A 12,083-nucleotide genomic window follows, 5' to 3' on the forward strand; every position below is an offset into this window, starting at 1 on the left:
TCAATGTCTTCTTTGATCTAAGATAATTTCTTGATGTTTGAAAAATTAAAAAATTGAAGGTGTGATATTACGAAACATTCCTTGCTGATGCCTATGATAGCGCTAACACAGTTGCTCTTAAGGCAATGTCAAGTAGCCTTTCTCTAGTCATAGTCTGCAGCGCCATTAGATCAGCATTCAGACTCGTCTGGCTGACAATGCAAATAAATATATTTAACTCTGTTTTTGACAGCTTTTGGTACTTAAATATGTACAGAATAAAGACGTTTTCATGCGATATCACAAAGCTCACTTAACGAGACGTCTGATATTAGATATATCAGCTGATAGTGAAATTGAGGAGAATATGGTGGAATGGCTCAGAGTAAGTAGCATCACATCTCTCTTTGGTTGTGTCTCATGCTTGTGATTAGTTAATATTCCACTCTTGAACTTAAATATCTTTCTTGCTTAGGTGAGTTTTATCTTTAATAGCAGGCCCCTCAGGGCATCTTAATACTTCCCTTCTATCACAGTACTTCGTGGAAGTAAAACTCTTTGGCTCTTCTTTAGTAGTGCCAGTGACAGATTTTAAAGTATTTCACATACAATTATCTAAAGGTTTCATATATTCCATATAAGCAAAATGCAGTGTACTTATTTAATTATGTAAATAATTTGAGATGCATTCTAATTTTGAATTTTATTTGCATGCCTGAAACATTGCTGCAAATTTCAGAAGTCATGGATTCTTTAATGCATGCATATGTTCTTCAGCACTTGAATTTCTTTTAAAGAATCACCATATGCCCTTAAGGGATAACTACTTATGATTTATGCAAAAAACCCTTTATATTGTATTGCAGATTCACTGTTACTGTAAAGTGATGATACCAGTGTACTTCTTTATGCTTTTTATTTATTCAAGCTTATTATTTTAAACATAAAATTTTTGTTCATAGTTTTCTGTGTCATATTTACTGTTCTGTTTATGTAGGAAGTGGGAATGCCAGCAGACTATGTAAACAAGCTGGCTAGAATGTTCCAGGATATCAAAGTCTCTGAAGACTTGAACCAGGCCTTCAAAGAAATGCACAAAAATAATAAGCTTGCTTTACCAGGTATTGTTTTCAAATTATTTGCTACTTTTTATTTCTCTTAGTGAAAAATAGCTCAGTTAAATCTTAGGTTAAAAATAATGTCAACTGCAGGTTGAACACACTCTCCATGGCTCTGTTGCCCCTAGATTGGAATTGTCTGTAGACCCTGCGTTCTCCTGCAGTTGATATTAGAGCTGTATCACTCTGTGAGTTGTTTTGGGTTTTTCTTGTCAGCAGCCTCGTAGATAAAGATGCCCTTCGCTTGTAGACAAATTGCAAGCAGGGGCTTGAATTGGCATCAGCCAGGTGAATGCCTGAACTACCTCCTTTTATGCCCTCGTCATTCTTCTAGTGCTCCATGCTGTGCTCCTCCTTCATCTGCCAGCAGGAGAGCTGGATGCATGCTATGGAGAGCATAACTCACATTCTGAGATTGTTTCACTGATGAGAGAGGCTGAGGAACATCAAGCATTGGACCTGCCATGCTGAAAACCCTTGATAGTGCTTATTAGCATCGGCTGTAAAGGTGCACCAGTGTTTAAGGAGCTCTGCAGCAGCAAGAGATAAAAACAGGTTTTGATCAGTGCTGCTGGCAGAAAGCCAGTGGTGCATAGAGTGCCTTAATGTTTAAGTGGGTAGACACCCTGCAACTTTCTGAAAATTCAATCCTTCATAATTGTGTTGAGAGTAGGAAAAAAACCCCAAACATTTTGGTTTATCTATCTGTTATTCCTGGAGATTCATATCATCCAATATCATCTTACAGCTGACTCTGTGAATATTAAAATTTTAAATGCTGGTGCCTGGTCCCGAAGTTCTGAAAAAGTGTTTGTCTCGCTGCCCACGGAATTAGAAGATCTCATCCCAGAGGTCGAAGAATTTTATAAAAAGAATCACAGTGGTAGAAAACTCCACTGGCACCACCTCATGTCCAATGGAATTGTAAGTGTGTAGTTTTCATTGTATCAGTCTTAATGACTGCACTCTCTGTGTATTTATGACAGTAAGAAAGCTTGTGATTCAGACAGGCTTATAAGTAAAATGTTCATCCTCTTCACAGATAACATTTAAGAACGAGGTTGGCCAGTATGACTTGGAGGTTACAACATTTCAACTGGCTGTGCTGTTTGCGTGGAACCAAAGACCCAGAGAGAAGATCAGCTTTGAAAATCTTAAACTGGCAACTGAGCTCCCTGATGCAGAACTTAGGAGGACTTTATGGGTATATCCCTTTCTCTTGAAACAGATTGCTTCTTGATTTTTGTACTCTGAAATACTGGATTAGTATTTTTAAAGCACTGCCTGATAACACTTTAAAATGTGAACGCCTTTCTTGGTAATTAATCAGTTGTAGTGCTGGCTCCTTGCACTGCTGCTGAACACACACAGCCTTTACATTGACATGTTCTCTCTACCCAGTGTTACTTCACAAACTTTTGGAAACTGCAAGAATTTTTTGACCATATGCTGTCTAAAGCAGAAAGTTACAATTGTGTATTGTCAAGTAGGTTTGGTCTAACTCTAGGAAATTAGTGACACCTGGTAAATGTTCCTTAGAAATAACTTCAGTGTTTGCTTTAGCAGACTACTAATTATTTAGCTCATGAATAAAGAGAGAAATCATGTAAGTCAGACTTGACACCACTTCTGTAGCCATGAGTTTGTGTGTTTTACTACTTTGTATGATTTTGCTTATACTAACCCATTTCAGAAGGAGATTTGGTAAACCGTGTCCCCGCTCTGATATTACTAGTTCCAAACAAGGCTATGTGGTTCCCTCACTACAGTCAGTATTGCAGTGAGTTATGGTTATAGAAAGTAGTTGTTTCCATTTAGAAAGTCTGGTGTTTTATTTTCATTCTTTCTCCCCCTTCCCTTTTCTCTGTAGTCTCTTGTAGCATTTCCAAAGCTGAAACGTCAGGTTTTATTATATGAACCTCAAGTCAATTCACCCAAAGACTTTACAGAAGGAACCCTCTTCTCGGTGAACCAGGAGTTCAGTTTAATGTAAGATGATGTTTGAAAAGTAAAATAACAATGTACTGTTTTATAACTAAAGGAATTCACTTTAACTTAACCTTTGCTCTTGAACCTAGACACATGCTTTGCTGCCCTGCACTCACTTACTTTGGCAATAGTTATGCTTCAAGTAGTTGATTGGACTAGATCACCTCCAGCAGCCCCTTCAAACAAATGTTTCTATAATTCTAATTTTTGTGAAATTAAATTTCTTACACACTTAGGGATGAAGTGCAAAATTGAAGGCTTTGCTATGTTCCAGTTAGCAGTAAGTCCATAAAATTTCATGGAAGACAGCCTCTAATCACAGCAGTAGTGCTGTATTGATTATCATACACACACACAAGTTCAGAAACAATGATAAGTTAACAAAAAGGAAGTGAAGCTTCTTAATGATGTGGTGTGCTGTCAAGAGCCAGGATTTTTGGTGTGGCTCTCCCCAGAGAGGAGTGTCTTTATTTCTGTGAGAATTGCAGTGCTCTTTTATTGGTGCTTTGAAATCCTTTGAGCACAAGATAATACAAAGAGAGAATGTCTAAGTGATACATGCTTGCCTCCATTCTCAATGTCTATGATGAGAACTGGCTCCTTGCTAGGAACCTCAGATTCTGTGCCTCATTCTCAGCAGTAGCTGGACATCTGGATCTGTCGAGAAAGAGATAAGTGACGAATCTGCTTTCCTGGGGCTTAGTTTGTTGCCCAGGACCATAATGCTTATTCCTGTCATCAGGATTCTGAACTTTGGGAAATGATGATAGGACATGACAGAAGACACAGGCTGTAGAGAAAGTTTGTGGGTCACCACTGAAGAATGTCATCACCTTTCTTTGTTGCAATAGCTGGGTTTTGTCCCAGACAGTTCTTTGATGGAATATTTACTACCCATATTTCCTGAACTTTGTTGTAAAACCTTCCTCCAAAAACTCTACATTTATGTAATTAAATTGAAATATATTTTTCTGAAGTTCTGTGGTTTCAGCTAGCATTATTTAGATTTCATTGTGCAGAGACATTGGCATTGAGTTTTGATCTGTCAGCTCTCTCACTGCTGCAATGCTAATAACCTATAAGTATCTGATCTGTCATGGTACTTGTTGCTGCTGTAGTTTAAGTTTAACAGGAATTCTATGATTGAAAGTGTTGGGGTTTGTATTTTTTTTTTGCTCACTTTCATGCAATACAACTTTTTTCAGAAAAAACGCTAAAGTTCAGAAAAGGGGCAAGATAAATTTGATTGGTCGATTGCAACTTACTACAGAGAGGATGCGGGAAGAGGAGAATGAAGGAATAGTCCAGCTAAGAATATTGCGAACCCAGGCAAGTAACCTGCCAGAGGAATACAAAATTCCCCTATTTCTTTTGTTGCATTGTCATTACTGTAATTTGTTGTATTATCATTACATGCTGCCCATCATTGGATGTTGATGTATGAAATGGGTGCCTTTAAATGCCACTGGAAGTCACTTCTGCTGTATGACTCTAGATCCTTGTGAATACCTGATTCTGCATGTGTGTTCATGCACTTATAGCTATCAGCCTCCTGTTCTGAGGTACCAGGTCATCATCTTCAAAGAGGACAAAGCAGTTGTTACACAAGTGGTGAAGGCATACAGTGTGGGGTGGGTGACAGCAGCAGACTGGCCAAGTTGACTGACACTGGCCACCACCATGAATAAACACAGCATTGCTGATCTTGAGATCTCTTTGATCTGTCTGAAAAGAATAGTCTTGGAGGTGGAATCACGCTGTAGTACAGTACTATGACTTCTCCTTAGAGGAGAAGTTGAAAAGTGCATCTTAGCTGTACAAACTGCAGCTTCCTGCTCTGTGGTTGATAGTCAGCTACTCATGCCAAATCTTTTGAGCTGACAATTTAAAAAAAGCCTGAATTTTTTCAGGCATCAGGGATCATTACATACAATGGAGTCTCATTTTGCCTTCAAGTTTCAGGTCTGTTCTGTCAGTCAGGCTGGATTGCAGGCCATGCGCATTGTGGGTTGTACCACCTGATGTAACATGATGTAACCATTCTGGCAGCAGCAGGGTTAATGCCTGGTTGTACTTAGGAAATGAATGAAATGTTAACAAGGTATATCACGAGTCACCTAGTGAATTGCAACTTCTGCTCAGGGTGTGAGTTAACATTTGGTTTTAGTGAGTAATTCACACTCTAGATATAGGATTTAACTGCTCCTTTGACTGGAATTGTCTTACATCTCTTTCATCTTGCCAGTGCTTCATTCTTTTCCTTTATCAGCTTCTTTGTAAAAGCAGTTCTATATAGGCTAAAAAAATGCAGTGTATTTCTGATTTCTAAGGAAAAATACAGATTTCCTTGCTGTCTTTCCTTACCAGGAGCCTCCTATTAATGCTGTGTTCATTTTGTCACTTCACCCAGGTATTTAATTTTTTTTTCTTGTGCCCCACTAGGAGGCTATCATCCAAATAATGAAGATGCGCAAGAAAATTACTAATGCCCAGCTTCAGACTGAACTGGTAGAAATATTGAAAAACATGTTCTTGCCACAAAAGAAAATGATAAAAGAGCAAATTGAATGGCTTATAGAGCACAAATATATCAGAAGAGATGAGTCGGATATCAACACCTTTATATACATGGCATAATTGGAGGACTCTGCGGGATGCTGAGAACATAAATGGAAGGGTGCTTGGACAGAAAGCTGCAACAGTTTGTGCTGCAGAAGGACTTGTTTTGACTTTCGTTACATATTAAAATCCCTGCCTTACCTTACAGAGGACTATATTTTGCCAATCTCATTCAGCTAGCATGATGGCATTCCCTTCATGTTGCACACTTTTAACAGCATGCTGTTTTGTGGGAAACTTGCATTCATGAAGAGCCCATTGTGAACTTTTTAAAGTAGATTTGATTTACACCCACCAGGAAGAATACAGGTTTGGGTTTTTAGATGACCAGTACTTGCACAAGGAAAAAATATTCAAATATTCATGCACTGAGGAACTGCTATTAGTTTTGTTTTGGGTTTGTTTTTTGTTTTGTTTGGTTTTGATTTTTGGGTTGTTGGTTTGTTTTTTTTTTTAATGCAATTAGGACTAGAAGTAGCACTTTCACTTTTGTGTTTTGGATCAACAGAGTAATGTACTGTCCATCTCTGATCCTTTTCATGTAATAACATTTGAGAGACACAAACACATGCGTCACAACTGATCCGTATTTGTTACAGTTAAAACCTGTTTGCTAGAGCAGTGCTTCAATCTAGTAACTGGATTTTAATAATTAACATATTAAGTGACACAAAAGTAATTCCAAGTCATCGGTGATATTTTTCCCTAAACAAGAGATCATTGTTTTTAAATTGTTTCCTGTAAACAAGTGGATATGTTGTTACCTTAATTTGGACGGGTGATTTGCTACAATCCTTTTTGACAAGGTAAAAGTTTCTTGAATGATACTTGACTCTAAAAGCAGTTTTCTTGGGTGGGTCTGCTATAGGAACAGAAATATTAAGTGTATTTCCTTGTACATTTAATATTTATATTCCAAATATTTCAGTATGACTACATATATCAGGATGCATTAAAGAGTAATTTATGCACAACTCCCGCAGAAAGAGAATAACACTTGAAGATCCCTGTACTATTTCCTCAGTGGTAACTTTTATATACATGCAAGGTTAATCCAATTGGACTAGTCAACATCTTTATATGAAGAACAAACCCTCTGCTTTCCATTTGGTAACTGGTAGGGTAGGAAGTACTCTTCTAATGAAAATGATAAAACGCTAAGGAAAAATACCTTGTTCAGTGTATGTAGAGAGAGTGCCAAACACACACCAGGAATCTCAACTTCTTAATGTTACCTCTTCCATTCTCAATCATCTGAGATAGTCATTTGGCACTGCCCTACTCTCTGCTGTTCTGAAATGTCCCAGCACGTACTGGAGCGATTCCATGAGTCATAGGAGCAGAGTGCCTGTCTTAGGACAAAGGTAAGTTGCGCTTTATTCAGTTCTGTATGAATATTTCTTCTATAAATTACAAGTGTGTGAAGTTATTTTTTAATTAACCAGTTGAACTATGACATCTAAAGGCCTCATCTTTGATGATGAAATGGGGAAGACGACAAAATTAACTTTAGTCAAAAAAGAAAGCCTTCCAGTAAGTAAGAGGAGGAGTTTTACTTTCACATGGTTACAGTAAAGTATGCAGGAGGAGTAGTTTAAAAGCAAACTCTCCAAGAATGGCTGTTGGCACCCTTAAGCAGGCTGTGTGCTCTGTTACTAATGTAAATGCCAGTGTGACTGCCTGAGAACAGTGTATTTGGACATCTGTTTGAGTAAGAAGTTTTTGGTAGTGAGGGTTTCATGACCAAGAGATGGAGAAATCAAGGCCTGGCCAATTACAATTGATTGAAATCCTATAGCTTGTGTTCCATGCCTCTATTGACACTCAAAAGTAGATGCTGTTTAAAAATATTTCATCTTTTATGTTGGCCCTGTGGTGTTGCAATTCAGAATCAAAAGGAAGTGGTGCTCTGTGTAGTTAACCAATGAAACTATTTGAACATTAGAAAACTAAATTCTAATAAAACACTTTGTGCTGCAAGACTTTCAGTCTTTGTAACTTTAAAGTAATAAATGTTTACTTGGGATAACGGGGAGAACATGACAGTCTGAGCACACTCTTCAACATGAAAAATTCCAACCCTAACCAGAGAAGCAAGGTGTGAAATGGTCACATGGAAAGAGCTGCCAAGGGGATAATGTTAATTTTGAAGCCATTGATTAAATTTGAGAGAGAAGTTTAAGACAGATACAACTCTTTAGGAATCTGGAATGTATGCAGAAAGGAAAAGCTTGCTAAAAGCTAAGGAGCTACACATTCCCTCAACTAATAAATACAATACAACCTGATTGTTACCTATACATTTCTGAAAACCTAGGATGGAAATACAGTTGGTAATGTGCCTATGACGTGGTCATTTTTTCTTGAAATATATACCAGAAATGGATGTCGGGTTTTTTATGAAATCTAAGACAGACACCAGCAAATTTGTTAAAGATTCAGAATCACGTTTAGCATCCTTCATCAGGTCACTTCACCAATATGCACTTAAAACTAGTATTACCTGGGGCACAGGGAGATACCTGGGGTAAGCTGTTCTTTTGGGGAGGGTAGAGTTCAGATCTAAATGAAAACTGTTCTTCACTTGCAATATGGCAACAACGCACTTTTAAGGCTGCAATTTTTAGCTATGAATATATATGTCCAAAGACCTAGCTTAAGGAGGTGCTGCATCTGAAAAACACGTTGCCACACACACTGCCACGGTGAATAGCTAAGGAACGAAATCTGGTATAGAAGGGGCGGGGGGAAATCGCTCGTAATGGGTTTAATTAAGAAATACTGTTAAATCTTTCTCTGTCCCAACAACTTGATGATAATCTCAGTTTCAATTCTGAAGTCTTCCATTTTCCTCTTTCCACAGTTGGTGTCCCTAGCTCCTACTTTTACTCATTTATTTTTCGTTATGACTGTAATGCAGTTACATTTCCAAATGACAGTGTGACTTTCTCATTTTCATCTTTTTAAAATTAATATAAATGTTCTGAATGTTCACATCTTGCATTTATCTGCATTGGGATGCCATTGTCCTGTAAAGTGCAAATTTTAAAAATACAATTGGCAAAAAGATTTGATAGTTTTACAGAAAGATTTGCTATCTCAAACTGTTTTCTATTTTCATCTAAATGACTGGGATGCTATCTTTGTAATTCTTTAAGGTCATATTTGTGAAATAAACAATACATGAAAGCTTTCCTGTCATATACACTATATGTAGTCTGGAGTGTTGAGCAAACTCGGGTTCCTGAGTTGTAATAACTATCTCCGTATGGTATTTACAATTTTGAATGTGTGCCACTACCAAGATAATAATGCTGTACAATTTTGAATGGTGGTAGTTTCTGTATGGCAGTCCAGCTGAACTATTTTGATGTACTGCTTAATTTTTGAATTTTATTTTTTAAGTTGTATAATTTATTTTCTTGCAAAATAAAAATGTAATTTAAAAGACTACTCATTTAGCAAGGTATTTTGGTGTCTCACCCTACAAAATTTTTAAGTTGAATTCAGGTGCTGCTCCTAAAATTGCCACTGTATGTATGAAATTTGCCTGACTTCAAGTCCCAGCAGATGTTATGATCAGAGTAATTAAAAAACAAAAGTGGAGACTTTAAATTCTTTTCTTGGTAAAAATTTTTACGAATGTAAGATTATATGTAGAGCTATTTAGTCTTCTGAATTCTATTAAAAGATGAGCTGTCGTCTTTCAGTCAGTGTATCAAAGCCTACCATGCCAAAAGTGGCTGGGAGTTGCCTAACTTAGTTTATGGCATTTTTAAAAAGGTTATGTTTCTGCAACTCACAGGGATGAACTTGAATTGCCGAATATTTTGGTTGATTTGTCTCTCAAGTGATTTTCAAGGTGCATCACTGAAAGTTACTGGTGTTGCTGCAAGGACCTTCAGGGAGCTGATCCTGCAGTAAATCGTGATGTGGGAACAGTCACTTGCCTGAAGGAGTGCTTTTAATGTAATGGCTTTTCTTCTCTGATTGTTCTTGCCTTTTAATGTGAATCTCTTTTTACGTTTCAACTCTGTTCTTTAAGTGCATCAGCTAACCATCGGTGTTTTGTGCTCACTGGTACATGCAGAGTTTAGAACTATTTGTATGGAATAAACAGCTATTTTTGAGTGAGTGCTCACTACTGTGCATGGCAATTGGCCAACTGGCAGTTCACGTGGGAAGAGTTTGATGGCAGGTTATTATTTCCAAACTTTTTTCCCTCTGTTAGGGCAATATATAGTCTTTCCCAATGATTTTTCAGGAGAAGTTGTTCTCTAGAAGCCAATTATTGCAGGAGTTCCTTGGCTGAATTAACTCTTACCCCTGTAAATTGATCACAGTTTAGGTAGAATCGTTGACGTAAATACAAAAGGCTTAACCTGGTTCATTCTTCTAATAAAGTGAGAATGTGGCTTTATTTTCTTCTTTGCTTTACCTGTCAACATGCAATCATAGAATTGTTTAGGTTGGAAAAGACCCTTGAATCCAACTGTTAACCCAGCACTGCCAAGGACATCACTAAACCATGTCCCTGAGTGCCACATCCAGTAAGTCCAGGGATAGCGACTCACTTCCCTGTTTTACTGCTTGACAACCCCTTCCATGAAAAAAGTTTTCTTAATATCCAATCTAAACCTTCCCTGGCACAACTTGGGGCCATTTTTTTGTTACTTGTTAGAAGAGACCAACCCCACCAGCCTTGGCTGCACGCTCCTGTCAGGCAGCTGCAGAGAGTGATGAGGTCCCCCTGAGCCTCCTTTTCTCCAGGCTGAAGAACCTCAGCTCCCTCAGCTGCCCCTCACAGCACTTGTGCTCTTGATCCACTCCCTGGATATCTCAACATCTCTAGGTAGACATGGTGCCTGGCATTTGATCCTCATTTATTTTAGTGATGGAGATCCACTCTGGAAATTCAGTTGGATACTGTGCTTCAGCTCCTGCACAGCCTTAAACACCTGTTAGAAAGAACAGCTGGAGTCATGAATGGCAGCTGCTGCTTCCCTCTGTGGATCCAGGGCATGGCCAAAACAAATACCAGCTGCTGAGCTAAGCAAGAGCAGCACTTTTTAATAGTCTGTGACTGGACATCAAAAGTGACCTTGAAATTAGTACATCATAGTCAGTCTTGGTGAGAAGAGATGATGAAAAAATTAAATGTTAGCAGGTTATATCCCTGAAAAAGAGCTTTATACCGCAGGTGTAAAGGCAAGTTAAATGAGAATTTTCTAGGTTTTGTTCTACCTGTTTTCAGCATTACTTATTTCTGAAAAATATCTTCATCCAAACTGGATGTTTTTGCTATATGGTACATATATATTTTCAGAGTAAAACCTTCAGTTTTTCCTGAGACAGTATTTATCAGTTCCTATGTTATGTATGGTTTGAACTTGAAAACTGTGTCTAAATCAAAGGCTTAGATCACCTTAGAACATCAGCTACTGAGAGTCAAGGAAGCAAAGGAGTACAAATGCTTCCCTCGCCAGTGCCTGTCCCAATCAGCCTCTTGCCGCATGTCTGGAGAATCTTTGGATATATATGGAAAGCAAGAAGTATTTTACTTTTGAGAGCAAAGTGAAATCCTCTCTCACAGGCAAATGAATGAGATGTAGAACAGAAAATCGATTGAAGTAGTTTTGACAAATGTTAGTTCTACAATATGAAGATCAAATATTTTTAAAAAGTCAAGGTAGCAAATGGATGTTAACAGGTTGTTGAAATACTCTTGCTTTCTAGTGCTATATCTAAAGCCTGGTTCTTGGCATTTTTTCTAGTTTGGGGTACAAGTGGAAGGAAACGTGCAAGTAAATGCTGGTTTATGTGACTGGCAGACCTCAGCTCTGGGGAATGCTTCATTCACTTGTGGGTTACTCTAGCAGTATGCTAACTCCTTCAGGGACTAAAAAAGTGGTTGAGGAGAAGAGACGGATCAGAAACAAATAGAGAATTGCTTGTCCTAGACTGTGTGCTCCAGCACAATTCAGAGAAAGTAATTTTGTGTTGTGAACCTCCTCTGAGATACAAAGCTGGCGACCAGGAAAGATCCAGGCTTTTCCTGACCTAGCTCTGTGCATGTTGGAGAGACAGGGTGAAGAGGGGCACTGTCAGGCTGGCAAACAGCTGTAGAGATTTTGGGCTGGCCTTCCAGCACAAATGCAGGTTCAGAGACGAGAGAGCGTGCGGGGAGAAGGCGCAGTGCAGCGGGGACCGTGGGACCGGGATGGGCAGCCTGAGCTCAGCTGGGCTGAGCTGCGTCAGTCACTCCGTGCAGGCAGCTGCTGGGACCCTTCTGGGCCACGCTTGAATTCTGAGCTAACCAAGTCCGGGGTTTACGCCATGGCCAGGCAGGAAGGGATTTAGCGGGAGTTAAGTGCTGAC

At 38.7% G+C, this 12,083-nt stretch overlaps 1 protein-coding gene across 1 annotated transcript in view; it reads left to right on the top strand.

Moving 5' to 3' along the window:
- CUL5 (cullin 5) overlaps positions 1-9,839 on the top strand; it is a 32,152-nt gene extending 22,313 nt beyond the window's left edge. The window contains exons 13-19 of the mRNA XM_063148963.1: positions 233-364; positions 977-1,100; positions 1,846-2,021; positions 2,140-2,301; positions 2,968-3,086; positions 4,292-4,415; positions 5,529-9,839. Coding sequence (XP_063005033.1) covers positions 233-364; positions 977-1,100; positions 1,846-2,021; positions 2,140-2,301; positions 2,968-3,086; positions 4,292-4,415; positions 5,529-5,723 — 1,032 coding nt within the window. The 3' untranslated portion in view covers positions 5,724-9,839. The remainder of the gene's footprint in view (positions 1-232; positions 365-976; positions 1,101-1,845; positions 2,022-2,139; positions 2,302-2,967; positions 3,087-4,291; positions 4,416-5,528) is intronic.
- The last annotated feature ends 2,244 nt before the right edge of the window (positions 9,840-12,083 follow it).

This window comes from Melospiza melodia, chromosome 2 (assembly GCF_035770615.1).
Source record: "Melospiza melodia melodia isolate bMelMel2 chromosome 2, bMelMel2.pri, whole genome shotgun sequence".
NCBI lineage: Eukaryota > Metazoa > Chordata > Aves > Passeriformes > Passerellidae > Melospiza > Melospiza melodia.